This window comes from Triticum aestivum, chromosome 4A, assembly GCF_018294505.1.
Source record: "Triticum aestivum cultivar Chinese Spring chromosome 4A, IWGSC CS RefSeq v2.1, whole genome shotgun sequence".
Lineage (NCBI taxonomy): Eukaryota > Viridiplantae > Streptophyta > Magnoliopsida > Poales > Poaceae > Triticum > Triticum aestivum.
The window spans coordinates 639,606,742-639,625,886 of record NC_057803.1 but is presented as its reverse complement, the minus strand read 5'-3'; the positions used below and the strand labels follow the sequence as shown (position 1 = coordinate 639,625,886).

General features: G+C 45.6%; 1 protein-coding gene across 1 annotated transcript; it reads left to right on the top strand.

The window, feature by feature from the left end:
• The first annotated feature begins 13,333 nt into the window (after nt 1–13,333).
• On the top strand, nt 13,334–16,137 carry LOC123082827 (protein N-terminal and lysine N-methyltransferase efm7). The gene is made up of 7 exons (XM_044505064.1): nt 13,334–13,456; nt 13,564–13,646; nt 14,552–14,685; nt 15,169–15,311; nt 15,425–15,496; nt 15,579–15,683; nt 15,774–16,137. Exons 1-7 carry the CDS (start codon nt 13,378–13,380, stop codon nt 15,926–15,928), a joined length of 771 nt encoding a protein of 256 aa, XP_044360999.1. The 5' UTR covers nt 13,334–13,377; the 3' UTR covers nt 15,929–16,137.
• The last annotated feature ends 3,008 nt before the right edge of the window (nt 16,138–19,145 follow it).

Sequence of the window (19,145 nt, the reverse complement as noted above, 5' to 3'; positions counted from 1 at the left end):
GAAACCGTAGGAAATTTTTTGTTTTCTGCAACGTTCCCTAACAGTGGCATCATGAGCTAGGTCTATGCGTAGTTCTCCTTGCACGAGTAGAACACAATTTGTTGTGGGCGTAGATGTTGTCAACTTTCTTGCCGCTACTAGTCTTATCTTGCTTCAGCGGTATTATGGGATGAAGCGGCCCAGACCGACCTTACACGTACGCCTACGTGAGACTGGTTCCACCGACTGACATGCACTAGTTGCATAAGGTGGCTAGCGGGTGTCTGTCTCTCCCACTTTAGTTGGAGCGCATTCGATTAAAAGGGTCCTTATGAAGGGTAAATAGAAGTTGACAAATCACTTTGTGGCTATTACGTAGGTAAGAAAACGTTCTTGCTAGAACCCTTTTGCAGCCACGTAAAACTTGCAACAACAATTAGAGGACGTCTAACTTGTTTTTGCAGCAAGTGCTTTGTGATGTGATATGGCCAAAGTTGTGATGAATGATGAATGATATATATGTGATGTATGATCTCATGTTCTTGTAATAGGAATCACGACTTGCATGTCGATGAGTATGACAACCGGCAGGAGCCATAGGAGTTGTCTTTATTTTTTGTATGACCTGCGTGTCATTAAGAAACGCCATGTAAATTACTTTACTTTATTGCTAAACGTGTTAGCCATAGTAGTAGAAGTAATAGTTGGCGAGCAACTTCATGGAGACACGATGATGGAGATCATGATGATGGAGATCATGGTGTCATGCCGGTGACAAGATGATCATGGAGCCCCAAGATGGAGATCAAAGGAGCTATGTGATATTGGCCATATCATGTCACTATTATTATTTGATTGCATGTGATGTTTATCATGTTTTTGCATCTTGTTTACTTAGAACGACGGTAGTAAATAAGATGATCCCTCATAATAATTTCAAGAAAGTGTTCCCCCTAACTGTGCACCGTTGCGACAGTTCGTTGTTTCGAAGCACCACGTGATGATCGGGTGTGATAGATTCCAACGTTCACATACAACGGGTGTAAGACAGATTTACACATGCAAACACTTAGGTTGACTTGACGAGCCTAGCATGTACAGACATGGCCTCGGAACACAGAAGACCGAAAGGTCGAGCATGAGTCGTATAGAAGATACGATCAACATGAAGATGTTCACCGATGTTGACTAGTCCGTCTCACGTGATGATCGGGCACTGCCTAGTTAACTCGGATCATGTTATACTTAGATGACTGGAGGGATCTCTGTCTAAGTGGGAGTTCATTATATAATTTGATTAGATGAACTTAATTATCATGAACTTAGTCTAAAATCTTTACAATATGTCTTGTAGATCAAATGGCCAACGTTGTCCTCAACTTCAACGCGTTCCTAGAGAAAACCAAGCTGAAAGACGATGGCAGCAACTATACAGACTGGGTCCGGAACCTGAGGATCATCCTCATAGCTGCCAAGAAAGATTATGTCCTACTAGCACCACTAGGTGACGCACCCGTCCCACAGAACCAAGACGTTATGAACGCTTGGCAGACACGTGCTGATGATTACTCCCTCGTTCAGTGCGGAATGCTTTACAGCTTAGAATCGGGGCTCCAAAAGCGTTTTGAGCGACACGGAGCATATGAGATGTTCGAAGAGCTGAAAATGGTTTTCCAAGCTCATGCCCGGGTCGAGAGATATGAAGTCTCCGACAAGTTCTTCAGCTGTAAGATGGAGGAAAATAGTTCTGTCAGTGAGCACATACTCACTATATATGGATTACATAACCGTTAACTCAGCTGGGAGTTAATCTCCCGGATGACGCGGTCATTAACAGAATCCTTCAGTCGCTTCCACCGAGCTACAAGAGCTTTGTGATGAACTTCAATATGCAGGGGATGGAAAAGACCATTCCTGAAGTATTTGCAATGCTGAAATCAGCAGAGGTAGAAGTCAAAAAGGACCATCAAGTGTTGATGGTGAATAAAACCACTAAGTTCAAGAAAGGCAAGGGTAAGAAGAACTTCAAGAAGGACGGCAAGGGAGTTGCCGCGCCCGGTAAGCAAGCTGCCGGGAAGAAGCCAAAGAATGGACCCAAGCCTGAGACTGAGTGTTTTTATTGCAAGGGAAGTGGTCACTGGAAGCGGAACTGCCCCAAATACTTAGCGGGCAAGAAGGCCGGCAAAACGAAAGGTATATGTGATATACATGTAATTGATGTGTACCTTACCAGTACTCGTAGTAGCTCCTAGGTATTTGATACTGGTGCAGTTGCTCACATTTGTAACTCAAAGTAGGAGCTGCGGAATAAACGGAGACTGGCGAAGGACGAGGTGACGATGCGCGTCGGGAATGGTTCCAAGGTCGATGTGATCGCCGTCGGCACGCTGCCTCTACATTTACCTACGGGATTAGTTTTGAACCTCAATAATTGTTATTTGGTGCCAAGTTTGAGCATGAACATTGTATCAGGATCTCGTTTAATATGAGATGGCTACTCATTTAAATCCGAGAATAATGGTTGTTCTATTTATATGAGAGATATGTTTTATGGTCATGCTCCTATGGTGAATGGTTTATTCATAATGAATCTCGAGCATAATGCTACACATATTCATAGTGTGAATACCAAAAGATGTAAGGTTTATAATGATAGTCCCACATACTTGTGGCACTATCGCCTTGGTCACATAGGTGTCAAACGCATGAAGAAGCTCCATGCAGATGGACTTTTAGAGTCTCTTGATTACGAATCATTTGACACGTGCAAACCATGCCTCATGGGTAAGATGACCAAGACTCCGTTCTCAGGAACAATGGAGCGAGCAACCAACCTATTGGAAATCATACATACTGATGTGTGCGGTCCAATGAGTGTTGAGGCTCGTGGTGGCTATCGTTATGTTCTCATCCTCACTGATGACTTGAGTAGATATGGGTATATCTACTTAATGAAACACAAATCTGAAACCTTTGAAAAGTTCAAGGAATTTCAGAGTGAGGTTGAGAATCAACGTGACAGAAAAATCAAGTTTTTGCGATCAGATCGTGGAGGAGAATACTTGAGTCACGAATTTGGCACACACTTAAGAAAATGTGGAAGAGTTTCACAACTCACGCCGCCTGGAACACCTCAGCGTAATGGTGTGTCCGAACGTCGTAATCGCACTCTATTGGATATGGTGCGATCTATGATGTCTCTTACCGATTTACCGCTGTCATTTTGGGGCTATTCTTTAGAGACCGCCGCATTCACTTTAAATAGGGCTCCGTCAAAATCCGTTGAGACGACACCGTATGAATTATGGTTTGGGAAGAAGCCTAAGCTGTCATTTCTAAAAGTTTGGGGATGCGATGCTTATGTCAAGAAACTTCAACCTGAAAAGCTCGAACCCAAGTCGGAAAAATGCGTCTTCATAGGATACCCTAAAGAAACTATTAGGTATACCTTCTACCTCAGATCCGAAGGCAAGATCTTTGTTGCCAAGAATGGATCCTTTCTAGAGAAGGAGTTTCTCTCGAAAGAAGTAAGTGGGAGGAAAGTAGAACTTGATGAAGTATTACCTCTTGAACCAGAAAGTGGCGCAACTCAGGAAAATGTTCCTGTGGTGCCTGCACCAATTAGAGAGGAAGTTAATGATGATGATCAAGATACTTCTGATCAAGCTCCTACTGAACTTCGAAGGTCCACAAGGACACGTTCCGCACCAGAGTGGTACGGCAACCCTGTCTTGGAAATCATGTTGTTAGACAACGGTAAACCTTCGAACTATGAAGAAGCGATGGCGGGCCCGGATTCCGACCAATGGCTGGAAGCCATGAAATCCGAGATAGGATCCATGTATGAAAATGAAGTATGGACTTTGACTGACTTGCCCGATGATCGGCGAGCCATAGAAAATAAATGGATCTTTAAGAAGAAGACAGACGCGGATGGTAATGTGACCATCTATAAAGCTAGGCTTGTCGCTAAGGTTTATCGACAAGTTCAAGGGGTTGACTATGATGAGACATTCTCTACCGTAGCAAAGCTAAAGTCCGTCCGAATCATGTTAGCAATTGCCGCATACTATGATTATGAGATATGGCAAATGGACGTCAAAACGGCATTCCTTAACGGTTATCTTAAGGAAGAAATGTATATGATGCAGCCGGAAGGTTTTGTCGATCCTAAGAATGCTAACAAGGTGTGCAAGCTCCAACGCTCGATTTATGGGCTGGTGCAAGCATCTCGGAGTTGGAACAATTGCTTTGATGAGATGATCAAAGCGTTTGGGTTTATGCAGACTTATGAGAAGCCTGCGTTTACAAGAAAGTGAGTGGGAGCTCTGTGGCATTTCTCATATTATATGTAGATGACATACTTTTGATGGGAAATGATATAGAGCTTTTGGACAGCATTAAGGCCTACTTGAATAAGAGTTTTTTAATGAAGGACCTTGGAGAAGCTGCTTATATATTAGGCATCAAGATCTATAGAGATAGATCAAGACACCTCATAGGTCTTTCACAAAGCACATACCTTGATAAGATATTGAAGAAGTTCAATAGGGATCAGTCTAAGAAGGGGTTCTTGCCTGTGTTGCAAGGTGTGAAATTGAGCTCAACTCAATGTCCGACCACGGCGGAAGATATAGAAGAGATGAGTGTCATCCCCTATGCCTCAGCCATAGGTTCTATTATGTACGCCATGCCGTGTACCAGACCTGATGTAAACCTTGCCGTAAGTTTGGTAGGTAGGTACCAAAGTAATCCCGGCAAGGAACACTGGACAGCGGTCAAGAATATCCTGAAGTACCTGAAAAGGACTAAGGAAATGTTTCTCGTTTATGGAGGTGACGAAGAGCTCGTCGTAAAGGGTTACGTCGACGCTAGCTTCGACACAGATCTGGATGACTCTAAGTCACAAACCGGATACGTGTATATTTTGAATGGTGGGGCAGTAAGCTGGTGCAGTTGCAAGCAAAGCATTGTGGCGGGATCTACATGTGAAGCGGAGTACATGGCAGCCTCGGAGGCAGCACACGAAGCAGTCTGGGTGAAGGAGTTCATTACCGACCTAGGAGTCATACCCAATGCGTCGGGCCCGATGACTCTCGTCTATGACAACCCTGGAGCTATTGCCCTTGTCAAGGAGCCCAGGTTTCACAGGAAGACCAGGCATATCAAGCGTCGCTTCAATTCCATTCGTGAAAGTGTTCAAAATGGATACATAGAGATTTGTAAAGTACATACGGACCTAAATGTAGCAGATCCGTTGACTAAACCTCTCCCTAGAGCAAAACATGATCAACACCAGAATTCCATGGGTGTTCGATTCATCACAATGTAACTAGATGATTGACTCTAGTCCAAGTGGGAGACTGTTGGAAATATGCCCTAGAGGCAATAATAAAATGATTATTATATTTCCTTGTTCATGATAATTCTCTATTATTCATGCTTTAATTGTATTATCCGGAAATCGTAATACATGTGTGAATACATAGACCACAATATGTCCCTAGTGAGCCTCTAGTTGACTAGCTCATTAATCAACAGATAGTCATTGTTTCCTGGCTATGGACATGGGGATGTCATTGATAACGGGATCACATCATTAGGAGAATGATGTGATGGACAAGACCCAATCCTAAACATAGCACAAGATCGTATAGTTCGTTTGCTAGAGTTTTTCCAATGGCAAGTATCTTTTCCTTAGACCATGAGATCGTGTAACTCCCGGATACCGTAGGAGTGCTCTGGGTGTACCAAACGTCACAACGTAACTGGGTGACTATAAATGTATACTACGGGTATCTCCAAAAGTGTCTGTTGGGTTGACACGGATCAAGACTGGGATTTGTCACTCCGTATGACGGAGAGGTATCTCTGGGCCCACTCGGTAATGCATCATCATAATGAGCTCAAAGTGACCAAGTGTCTGGTCACGGGATCATGCATTACGGTACGAGTAAAGTGACTTGCCGGTAACGAGATTGAACAAGGTATTGGAATACCGACGATCGAATCTCGGGCAAGTAACGTACCGATTAACAAAGGGAATTGTATACGGGGTTGCTTGAATCCTCGACATCGTGGTTCATCCGATGAGATCATCAAGGAGCATGTGGGAGCCAACATGGGTATCCAGATCCCGCTGTTGGTTATTGATCGGAGAGCCGTCTCGGTCATGTCTACATGTCTCCCGAACCCGTAGGGTCTACACACTTAAGGTTCGGTGATGCTAGGGTTGTAGAGATATGAATATGCAGTAACATGAAAGTTGTTCGGAGTCCCGGATGAGATCCTGGACGTCACAAGGAGTTCCGGAATGGTCCGGAGGTGAAGAATTATATATAGGAAGTGCAGTTTCGGCCATCGGGAGAGTTTCGGGGGTCACCGGTATTGTACCGGGACCACCGGAAGGGTCCCGGGGGTCCACCGGGTGGGGCCACCCATCCCGGAGGGCCCCATGGGCCAAAGTGGGGAGGGGAACCAGCCCATAGGTGGCTGGTGCACCCCCCTTGGCCCATCCCATGCGCCTAGGGTTGGGAACCCTAGGGTGGGGGGGGGGGCGCCCCACCTGGCTTGGGGGACACTCCACCCTTTGGCCGCCGCCCCCCCTAGGAGTTCCCATCTCCTAGGGCCGGCGCACCCCCTAGGGGGCCTATATAAAGGGGGAGAGGGAGGGGCAGCCGCACCCTTGAGTCTTGGCGCCTCCCTCTCCCCTGCTACACCTCTTCCTCTCGCAGTATAACGGCGAAGCCCTGCTGCGGTGACGCCCTGCATCCACCACCACGCCGTCGTGCTGCTGGATCTTCATCAACCTCTCCTCCCCCCTTGCTGGATCAAGAAGGAGGATACGTCACGCTGACCGTACGTGTGTTGAACACGGAGGTGCCGTCCGTTCGGCGCTAGGATCTCCAGTGATTTGGATCACGTCGAGTACGACTTCCTCATCCCCGTTCTTTGAACGCTTCCGCGCGTGATCTACAAAGGTATGTAGATGCAATCCGATCGCTCGTTGCTAGATGAACTCCTAGATGGATCTTGGTGAAACCGTAGGAAATTTTTTGTTTTCTGCAATGTTCCCCAACAGCTGCCTCCGGGCGGTGGTACCGCCACCATGCTCTGCAAAAGCTGGGGCGGTGGTTCCGTCCATGCACCGCTCAAGTACCGCTCGCGCTTCTGTGTTGATGCGGTTCTTGGGCGGTAGTGGCCCGGTTGGTCCGGTCGTTCCACGATGACCGGTACCACCGGTGGTCCGAGCGGTTCTTCCGCTCAGGACTTAGCCGCCCAAGAGCTCAAGGCCATGCGGTTGTTCCGGCCAGGAACCGCCCAAGTACCGGTCAAGCTCCTGTTTTGATGCGGTGGTTGTGCGGTGGCCAGGCGGTTAGTCTAGTTATTTTTCTTAGCCGGTACTACCGCCCCCTGGTCCGGTTGTACCGCTTGGTAGGGTTCTGCAGATACACCGTGAGTCCCGGTTGTACTGGGACGAGGACCGGTTGTACCACTGGAGTGCAAAAATCGCAGTAACGGTTGGAAATCGAGGGTGACTATATAAGGGAGCTTCTCGCACCTACCACTCTCACCTTTGACCTCTCTCACTCCACCATTAATGCTCTTCAAGCTCTCTTGCCCGATCTCTCTCTCTAGCCACTCAAACTTGTTGATTTGCTAGGGATTGAAGGAGGAGACTTAGATCTACACTTCCACCAAAGGATATTTGCTTCCTCCATACTTTCTTGTGTGGATTTTGTTACTCTTGGGTGTTTGAGCACCCTAGACGGTTGAGGTCACCTCGGAGCCATATTCCATTGTGGTGAAGCTTCGTGGTTTTGTTGGGAGCCTCCAATTAAGTTGTGGAGAGAGCCCCAACCTTGTTTGTAAAGGTTCGGTCGCCGCCTTCAAGGGCACCAATAGTGGAATCACGGCATCTCGCATTGTGTGAGGGCGTGAGGAGAATACGGTGGCCCTAGTGGCTTCTTGGGGAGCATTGTGCCTCCACACCGCTCCAACGGAGACGTACTTCCTCTCAAAGGGAAGGAACTTCGGCAACACATCCTCGTCTCCACCGTCTCCACTCTTGGTTATCTTGTGCCTTTATTTGAGCAAGCTTATTTGTTTCATATCTCTTGCTTGCTTGTGTTCCTATCCTTGTTGCATCATATAGGTTGCTCACCTAGTTGCATATCTAGACAATCTACTTTGATGCAAAGTTTAAATTGTTAAAGAAAAGCAAAAATTGTTAGTTGCCTATTCACCCCCCCCTTAGTCAACCATATCGATCCTTTCAAACTCCCCATTTGCAATCTTACTCATCAGTGGTGACCGGTTGACAACATTGATGTCATTCAAAGATCCAGGCATTCCAAAGAATGCATGCCAAATCCAAGTCTCTTGATCAGCCACCGCTTCAAGGATTATAGTGAAACCCTTTTTTTGGCCGTGGAATTGCCCATGCCATGCCTTTGGACAATTCTTCCAAGTCCAATGCATGCAATCTATTGAGCCAAGCATGCCAGGAAAGCCGCGAGCTTTGTTCATCGCTAAAAGCCTTGCGACGTCTTCAGCGTTGGGAGATCTCAAATACTCCTCGCCAAACACTTGCACAATTCCGACTGCGAAGCGCTTGACACACATGATGGTTTGGCTCTCACCCATAGCCAAGTGATCATCAACTAGATCAGCCGGTATACTGTATGCCAACATACGCAAAGCGGCTGTCACCTTCTAAAAGTTGCTATGCCCGAGCTCTCCGGCGGCATTCCTCCTTTGCTGAAAAAAGCGATCATGGCTCACTAGTTTCTCTGCAATGCGCCTGAACAACTCGGTGCTCATCCTAAACCGGCGACGAAAATACGACTCGGGGTATGTGGGATTCTCCGCAAAATAATGCCTGATCAACCTGTTGTGGGCATCGATCCTATCCCTCCAAAAATTTTGCCGACCCATAACCGAACCACCATGCTTCGGTTTTTTATTTATATGCATAGCTAGGATCATTGCAAGATCCTCCTCCTCTTCCATATCAAATTCTTCTTCGGAAGAATCATACGACGAACTCATCTACAATGTTGAATACTATGCTATAAATAAAAAACTACAATCAACATGCACGAAATTTATGGCTTTTGAGTAATACATACCTTCTAGGCGTTTTGTCGAACACCTTGCGGGCGCCGAGCGGCAGCGAGCGCGCGGGCGCTGTTCGTCGGAGGACCAGCATGCACGCGGGGCGGCGGGACTAGAGGGGGGCCGGAGAAAGCACGCGCGGGGCGGGGATAGGCCGGGGAAGCGCCGGAACGGTCGCCGGGTGGCGCAGTCGGCGGCGGCGGCGCGGCTGGATGGGGGGGTGGGAGGTGCGAGCGAGCGCGCGGGAGCGGGCGCAGCAAATAAGCGGCGCACGATTGCGTTTCGACCCGCGCGCTGGACTACGTATGCCGCACGCGCTGTTTTCGCGCGCCCGCTGGAGCAACTATTTCGGTTGCGCGCGCGCTAAAACGGAGGATTTTGCGGCGCGGCGCTAGTTTGGCGCGCCTGTTGGAGATGCTCTGAGGGTGATATGGCATGCTTACATGATGGTGGTCAGGTGGGTGTGCCCCCCACTCATTAGTGACTCATCCACTTCCTTGTATTGTACACTATCATGTGCACACCATGGTTGTTGCTCGTCCCAACATAAAAGAATTATTCATTACATGTTACATGTAGCTAGTTGAACTCATTGGTGATGTGACACCTTTGTATTGCTTGACGTTGCGGCTCTAGAAGAAGACCTTGACAAGAAATGTGTGTGAACTGGGAGCGAGGGTTGACAATGCCAACATTGACGTCGCTGTCCATTGAGGAATGATGTTTCAAAGATGAAGCAGGGGAGGTCGAACACGAGGTTGTAGTTGGGGATGACGTGATGAACATGGTGGGCTGGAGGGAGCGAAGCGTGAAAAGAGGGCGTGCAAGCGTCCAGTAGGTTATTGGTTGTGGGCATCTAGGAGGCATGACAACATGAGGATGCGAGAAAGGGCTATGCGCCTCAATGACATGAGATGCTAGGAGAAACACAACCATAGGGGAATGGGTATTGTGGTGGAAGGCGACGCACATGGAGGCAGATGCGGAGCTCCATTATGACGATGGTAGGATACAAGTACATAGCATACACCATATTGCCAACATATCACTGAACCAAACTTGCAACACATCTTCAAAACGATCGGGTTTATACTCAAAAAGTTTCAATAGACAGGCTTACCAAATACACTAGAAAGCACCATTAAGTTATTAGCTAGACAATGCGGTTTAGATCTCTCTCTCTCTCTCTCTCTCTCTCTCTCTCTCTCTCTCTCTCCACACACACACACACACACACACACATTCTACTTTCTTATTCAACCATTCACTATACCACTTAGAAAACAATTTGGAAAATGTCTACTTTCTTCGTTACATTTAAAAAAAATCATGAATTTAAAAAAAGTTCATCGATTTTGAAAAAAACTTCATCAATCTTTGAAAAGTTCATTGAATTATTCATCGGATTTGAATAAGTTCACCAATTTTGAAGACAAGTTCATCGAATTTGAAAAAAGTTCACCAATTTTGAAAAAAGTTCATTCAATTTGAAAAAGTTCATTGATTTTGACAAAAAAGTTCATCGGATTTGAAAAAAGTTCACCGATTTTTGAGAAAAGTTCATCAAATTTGAAAAAAGTTCATCGAATTTGAAAAAAGTTCATTCAATTTGAAAAAGTTTAGCGGATCTGAAAAAGTTCATTGTATTTGTTTAAAAAAGTGCATCGGGTTGGAAGAAAAGTTCACGAACTGGAAAACCGCGCATTTGAGGGAAAAATAAAAGAAAAAGGAAAAGAAGTAGAAAAAAGAATAAAACAAAACTGGAGAACAAATAAATAGAGGAACGAAGAAATAATGCACAAGTGGGTTAGTGGTTTGGTGGTTTGTCGCGTGTCCTTTGGATCGTTCGGGTCGCGAGTTTGATACCCAAGCGGGCAACATTTTTTGGAATTTATCGGTACACCAACAATGCAGGTCGCTAACAATTAATGGGCCGAGCCCAGCTAACGCGCTGCAGGCGCCGGTTTGCAGAAACAGTTGTAACCGGCGCCTGCAGCGCCAAATAGGAAATGCCGCTGGGAGCGGCTGAAGGGTAGTGCACGTGATATTTTTTTTGCAGAAACACCCTCAGTTGTTTTTAAGTTCGTACAAGTCAGTGTATGGTTTAAACAAATTGGGCTGCAAGAAATGGGTCGGTGTGGGATCGAACATGCACATGCCACGCTAGCCCTCCTAACCAACCCACTTTTATCTGCTTGTGTTAAATACAGGCTACTAATTTGCTCAAAAAAATACAGGCTACTAATGTTTATATTCTTTCGAATAAAAGTGCACATTCTGAACTATATTCTCTTTTCTCTAGATTTTAAAATTTAATTTTTTTTGGGTTCAAACAAAATTTCCGCTGATTTTTTCGAAAGAAATTACGTACATTCATTCTGCACTAGATTTTCTTTTATCAAGATTATTTAGTATAAAATTATTTGAATTCACACAAAAATTTAGTAGATTTTTTCAAAAAAATTATGTACATTCGTTCTGACCTATATTTTCTTTTATCTAGATTTTCGAATTGGAAATTTTGAATTAAAAGAAAAAAAATGCTTATTTGTCCAAAAAAATACGTACATTTATTGTGCACTATATTTCCTTTTATCTAGATTTTGAAATTTGAAATTATTCAAATTCAAACAAAAATTTAGTTGATTTGCCCAAAAAAAACTTATGTAGATTCATTCTGACCTATATTTTATTTATCCAGATTTTCAAACTTAGAATTATTTGAATTAAAAAATCCATTGATTTGTCAAAAAGAAATTTATGTACATTTATTATGCACTATTTTTTATTTTATGTAGATGATTCAACTTTGAACAAAATTTAGTTGATTTGTCCGAAAAATGTATGTACATTCATTCTGCACTATATTTCCTCTTATCCATATTTCGAACAAAAAATCTTTGCATGCACATGGTTATGTTTAGTTATTACAAAAAATCTAGTTGATTTCTCCGAAAAGTTTACTTAGAATATAAGTTATTTTGTTACATAGAAAAAAAGAAAGAAGTATACATAAGACAAATTGTGTTTATCTCTTTACATCTATATAATTGTGGCCGAATGGTTGGGGCTCGCACACACTGCGAGCTTATGCGATCGTAGGTTCGAACCGGGGCTTTCCCTTTTTCACACCTTTTTCCGATTTTGATTTGTACTTTAATTTGTATGCTTCATCTTATATAAAAGAATTGTGCTCGTTAAATCATTGTGTGCGAAACCCAGCAGGTAGTGAGTTCAAATCCTAGGCACCGCACCTGCATTTTTTCATTTTATTATTTAAGGATTTTCATTGTTAAAAAGATAAAATGCAAGGTGGCTTTCTAAAAAAAGTGTGTGCGGATTATACACATATAGTGGCACCCCGCTACGTTGGCATGCCATGCGTGCACGGGTAGTGTAGAAAGCACCGTATACGAACGGGGGACAAGTTAGATGACCGAAAATACATATTTTGCAAGTTTATGTACCAAATTAATCGTCACACGCAAGTTCTATGACTCCATGTGTATTTACCTCGGGCAGCAACACGTGTCTTCCCCAACATCGCAACAGCCTCACATTACTATCACCAACTCACAAGAAACACCGACTGAGGCTCGTAGGTTGCAGCAACTCGGGACTTGCAACACACCTCCATCGCTTGCCATCACTCACCCTTGTAGTAGGTATGCAAAAGCCAACGACAATAGCCCGACACTCGTCATCGGGTCACCGATGATGGTCGCAACATCGTCCCAACTGGTCGCAACATCTCCGGTAGATTGGCCGCCCCATAAAGAATCTAACTATGTGAGCTACACCGAATGTAGCTCACTTTTAGGGTATTTTTCTCTTTTTGCAGCACATGGTTATGTTTATTTTTAGAGCTACTACATGGTTATGTTTCTGTATACTGTTTTTTTTAGATTTTTCTGAACCCTGATAAGTGTCACGCGTTAGATACGAGCACATGGCAACTTCGAACGTTTTTTATGTCAATGTTAATTATGCGAGGAGACAACTTTGTGCTTCAGTTTATTTTTTAACAAAACTTGCCATGTGTCACTGGAATTTGCTATGCTTGCGTGATTGAAATTGTCATCGAAAAACGTCAGGGCCGGAGTGACACGCACATGTAACACCTATCATTATTTATATATATATACTCGCAATCCAGCCCAGCGCGAACGATCGAAAGCCCATGCAAACATGCGGTGTTATCCAGCCCAGCCCAGCCCAGCCTTCATCCGACCAAAGCAGGACCGGCCGACCGAAGTGAGCTGCCCAAACACAGAGTCCACCATGGAGACGGCCTTCTTCTCCGCCGCCTCCCTCTTCCACGCCGACGACGACAGCGACGACGACGGCGGCGGCACACGAGGTAAATTAAACCCAGCCCCCGTTCGCGTTCCCGTCCATTCCGCCGCCCACCTTGTGCTCCTAGCTGACGAACCCCTTTCCTGCTCCCCCCCTTTCCGGCGATTGAAGACGAGGCGCAGGTGGGCGCCGAGGGGGAGAGCCAGCAGCCGGCGCTGGAGTACGAGGAGAGGATCCACAAGTTCCCCGGAGTGGTAAAATTACCGACATAACTCTGAATCCTAGTTAATTTCGCTACTGTCCTAATCACTCTGCGAACAAGCAGATCGGCCAGAAACCTTATGTTTGCTGTCCAGTGTCCATCGTGGAGCTCGAAACCCTGGAAGCACGCTGAACCTCATGAATAGACCTGAATTTGTTTTAGGTAGATGCTTCACCATTATGCTTTGGGAGAGTGCACGCGAGTCTACCATCTGAAACTGTAGCTGACCAATCTAATTTGGCATGACCAGTTGTAGCGTCTCGGTGATAAAAGGGTTAGCAATATCGAGGGATTTTGTTTATTCTTCTTCTAAAGATGATTGTCAACCTTTGCATTTTCCGCAGGTTGCAATTCGTGTAGCGCAAAGTAGTATATTTATTGCTCCATATGTTTGTACATAATAATGGATCTGAATGTCTGAATGTCACATTATGTCACTATAAATGTCGTTTTGGACTTTGATATGGTCTTCCAGTGTACAGTTTGACATCATTTTTCTTGAAAATATGCTTCGTCGAATAAAACAGGCACATATAAGCAGAGTACATTTCATTAGGCTTGTTTTATCGGTTTGGTGTTATAGATGCTTGAAAATTTGTCTATACTAATGGCCTTAGGAATCCAGTCTCCAAACTATGTATTGTGAGAGGGGGTATTAGTCTACCTTGTTTTATAATGTACAAAAACATTTCGCATGAGCATCAGTGATTGTGTTAATGATGCATAAATATTTGTTGTTGATTGGAAGCAAACTATGCTTGTCCAACCAAAGATTGTAGAATTTTGTAATTCTTGCAAGCAAAGTTATCTAAGTGAAGTCAGAAGCTCAGACCAAACGATGCCTCTCATATTACTAATTGATCATTTGCTCACTTTTATGATATTTTTTATGTGTAGGACTTGAGCATCAGAGAATTCTCATCTCATCAGCTAAATGCCAATTTGCTATGGCCTGGGACATTTTTCTTTGCTGACTGGCTGGTTAAGAATCCATCAATTCTGGATGGTCAACGGATCCTGGAACTAGGAAGGTATGAAAGCTATGTTTCACTCTATAAAAATGTACCCTTTTCCTTTATTTAGAATAAATGAAGTTTATGTAGTGCTTGCTATATGTATAATCGATGACCAAAAGGCTATTTTGCTATGCTTATATTGTTTGACTCTGAAGAGTAATTACTAAATTGATATATTGGAAATTATATCTCAACTTGTTTTTGTGGGTGTGTGGCTCCTACTGGGTTTCATCACTGGTCTATCTCAACTTGTTTGGAAGTAAAGGCTTTCCCATTGTATGGTCTGAAATTGTTTGCTGTTCTTATATCACAATGCTGAGACTTAGCAGTATGAAGCAAGCTGTCTATTGCTCTATCTACTTCTGGTCAAGAATAATGTGCTTTACCATTTAAGACATGAATGATTATATCTGTAGTTCATTGTTCAAGTGTGTATACCATCTCTTCTGAAGACTCATTGTTTTTATTTACTATAATAAATGATTTAGTGTGTCTTAGTGGAACAGGAGCTTTAGCCATTTTCCTGCAAAAAACATTTGGAGTGGATATCACGACTTCTGATTATGATGACAAGGATATTGAAGAAAACATAGCTCACAACTGCAGAGTCAATAAGTTGGATGTGTTACCTCATATCCGACGTAAGAAAAACCATGTACTTATACAATGTATAGTAAATGTATACACTTTAGGTGCATGGGATATGCACCACCCAGACGGGAGAACTAACTATTTGATATTTTTCATAATCCAGACACGTGGGGAGATCCATTTCCGATTCTCCAACCTGCTTGGAACATTGTCATCGCCAGTGACATTCTATTATGTAAATCCACATCTTATTTTCTGCCAATCATATCTCACTGCGGTTGCAATTCTCTGATATGTTATACCATGTGGCTTTGTAGATGTGAAACAGTACCCGAACCTGATAATGACGCTGTCCTTTCTTCTGGAAGAATCCGATCTTAACAGCCAAAAAGGTGTATGCACAAACATCACGACCAAAGCAGGTACTTCTCGAACATTCCATTCTGTAACCGTAATACAAGAACAATGCAAGAATGTGCGCTGAGTGAGTGCTCCCATGATCCCACTGGCAGGAACACAAGTGGCTGCCAGGTGCCCCATGTTCCTGATGAGCTGGCGTAGAAGGATTGGGAAAGACCAGTCGATTTTCTTCGATGGATGCGAGAAGGCAGGCCTGGAAGTGCAGCACCTGGGTGATCTCGTGTACCTCATCAACAAGAAACGCTGAACGTTAAGGAGCTCTAGGGCATGCTGCTGCAAACTGTGAGAGCCGAATCGGGCTCCATCTTCAGTTATCTAGGAGGACAAGAAACAAAATCGTATTAACTTGGAGCATGTTTTGTAGTATGGTCTTTTGTTTTCCCTGAACACAATTTTCGTGGAGAATGTACTGCACTACCGTAAGATTATTAGAATGCAAAAGATTACTTTTGTTGAGAGTGTTTTGTTTTTGTGCTACTGCTCTGGTTTTGCTGTTGAGGTGAAGTTTTTCTCAAACCTGCATCACATCCTCCTGAACATTTGCAACTGGGCTCACCGGCTCAGCCACGTGGGAAGCGGAACGGTCCACGCGGGCTGGCTTTGGGCTGGGCCGGGCCAGCGTGACACGGTGGAAGGAAGGAAGGCGGGCCTGCTGCACTACACGGCTACACCCACCCGCGCATGCAGGCCACTGACGGACGCGGCCTCTCTCACTACACGGCTACACCCACCCGCGCATGCAGGCCACTGACGGACGCGGCCTCTCTCACCTCTGCCTGTCTCCTCCCCCCTCCCCTCCCCTCCCATGTCTGGGGATGGCCCGCGGCGCGGCTCCCCCGCAGGTTGGGTGGGAGTTGGGCCATGGGTAGCTGGACTTCGCATCCTTTCCCTTGCCAAAAATGCCACACCCCATCCCTCGCGGCTTCGCGAGCTGTTGCGGCCGCGGCGGCCATCGTCATCTCGACCGCGGTCGGGGTCGTCGTCACGGTCCCTCCTGTGGCGATCGACAGGGCGGGAGATGCGCTCGCGGGGATCACGCGCATGTTGCTCGCCGTCGATGACGCCCTTCTGGAAGGTGAACCCCTTGGACACGATCTTGCGACCTTGCGTGGGATCTTCATGGATGGACAGGTGAATGATCACCCGCTGCTCCAGGCCACGATGCCCGACGATAGGCTGACGCCCCGCACGCGCCGGCAGGGTCACCCAGTTCACACGCGGCACGTTTGCCGGCGACGCCGTCCAGGCCCACACCCCCAACACCTCAGTATCCGTCTTGAGCTTGGAGGCGGTCTCGATGTAGTCGATGGAGCAGCCCGGCCCGATGGCCTGCGCGATGGCGTAGTCGTCCCACGCCTGCAGCGGGAGCCCGTACAGGAGATGGACGTGGTGGACGAGGTCCACGTTCTCGGAGTGAGCCTCAAGCCTCCAAGGATGCATCTGCAGCCTGGTGTTGGGGAACGTAGTAATTTCAAAATTTTCCTACGCACACGCAAGATCATGGTGATGCATAGCAACGAGAGGGGAGAGTGTGATCTACGTACCCTTGTAGACTGATAGCGGAAGCGTTAGCACAACATGGTTGATGTAGTCGTACGTCTTCACGGCCCGACCGATCAAGCACCGAAACTACGGCACCTCCGAGTTTTAGCACACGTTCAGCTCGATGACGAACCCCGGACTCCGATCCAGCAAAGTGTCGGGGTAGAGTTCCGTCAACACAACGGCGTGGTGACGATCTTGATGTACTACCGTCGCAGGGCTTCGCCTAAGCACCGCTACAATATTATCGAGGATTATGGTGGAAGGGGGCACCGCACACGGCTAAGAATATGATCACGTGGATCAACTTGTGTGTCTAGGGTGCCCCTGCCCCCGTATATAAAGGAGCAAGGGGAGGAGGCCGGCCGGCCCCTATTGACGCGCCAGGAGTCCTCCTCCTAGTAGGAGTAGGACTCCTACTAGGAGGGGGAAGGAAGTGGGGAGGGAGAAGGAAAGGGGGGCGCCGCCCCCCTTCTCCTAGTCCAATTCGGACCAGGGGGAAGGAGGCGCGCGGCCCACCCTAGCTGCCCCTCTCTCTCTCCACTAAGGCCCATATGGCCCATTACTTCTCCCGGTAGGGTTCCGGTAACCCTCCGGCTCTCCGGTTTTCTCCGAAATCACCCGGAACACTTCCGGTGTCCGAATATAGCCGTCTAATATATCAATCTTTATTTCTCGACCATTTCGAGACTCCTCGTTATGTCCATGATCATATCCGGGACTCCGAACTAACTTCGGTACATCAAAATTCATAAACTCATAATATAACTGTCATCGAAACCTTAAGCGTGCGGACCCTACGGGTTCGAGAACAATGTAGACATGACCGAGACATGTCTCCGGTCAATAACCAATAGCGGAACCTGGATGCTCATATTGGCTCCTACATATTCTACGAAGATCTTTATCGGTCAGACCGCATAACAACATACGTTGTTCCCTTTGTCATCGGTATTTTACTTGCCCGAGATTCCATCGTCGGTATCTCAATACCTAGTTCAATCTCGATGCCGGCAAGTCTCTTTACTCGTTTCGTAATACATCATCTCACAACTAACTCATTAGTTGAAATGCTTGCAAGGCTTATGTGATGTGCATTACCGAGAGGGCCCAGAGATACCTCTCCGACAATCAGAGTGACAAATCCTAATCTCGAAATACGCCAACCCAACATGTACCTTTGGAGACACCTGTAGAGCTCCTTTATAATCACCCAGTTACGTTGTGACGTTTGGTAGCACACAAAGTGTTCCTCCGGCAAACGGGAGTTGCATAATCTCATAGTCATAGGAACATGTATAAGTCATGAAGAAAGCAATAGCAACATACTAAACGATCGGGTGCTAGGCTAATGGAATGGGTCATGTCAATCACATCATTCTCCTAATAATGTGATCCCGTTAATCAAATGACAACACATGTCTATGGTTAGGAAACACAACAATCTTTGATTAATGAGCTATTCAAGTAGAGGCATACTAGTGACGTTTGGTTTGTCTATGTATTCACACAAGTATTATGTTTCCGGATAATACAATTCTAGCATGAATAATAAACATTTATCATGATATAAGGAAATAAAATAATAACATTATTATTGCCTCTAGGGCATATTTCCTTCAGTCTCCCACTTGCACTAGAGTCAATGATCTAGATTACATAGTAATGATTCTAACACCCATGGAGCTTTGGTGTTGATCATGTTTTGCTCGTGGAAGAGGCTTAGTCAACGGGTCTGCTACATTCAGATCCGTATGTATCTTGCAAATCTCTATGTCTCCCACCTGGACTAGATCCCGGATGGAATTGAAGCATCTCTTGATGTGCTTGGTTCTCTTGTGAAATCTGGATTCCTTTGCCAAGGCAATTGCACCAGTATTGTCACAAAAGATTTTCATTGGACCCGATGCACTAGGTATGAC

What these genes read in the sequence shown, in the direction of transcription:
- LOC123082827 (XM_044505064.1), top strand. Translation starts at nt 13,378, where the DNA reads ATGGAGACGGCCTTCTTCTCCGCCGCCTCCCTCTTCCACGCCGACGAC. An exon ending in TGTGTTACCTCATATCCGAC is followed by an intron (nt 15,312 to 15,424) that starts GTAAGAAAAACC and finishes TTCATAATCCAG; the next exon opens with ACACGTGGGGAGATCCATTT. An exon ending in AAACATCACGACCAAAGCAG is followed by an intron (nt 15,684 to 15,773) that starts GTACTTCTCGAA and finishes TCCCACTGGCAG; the next exon opens with GAACACAAGTGGCTGCCAGG.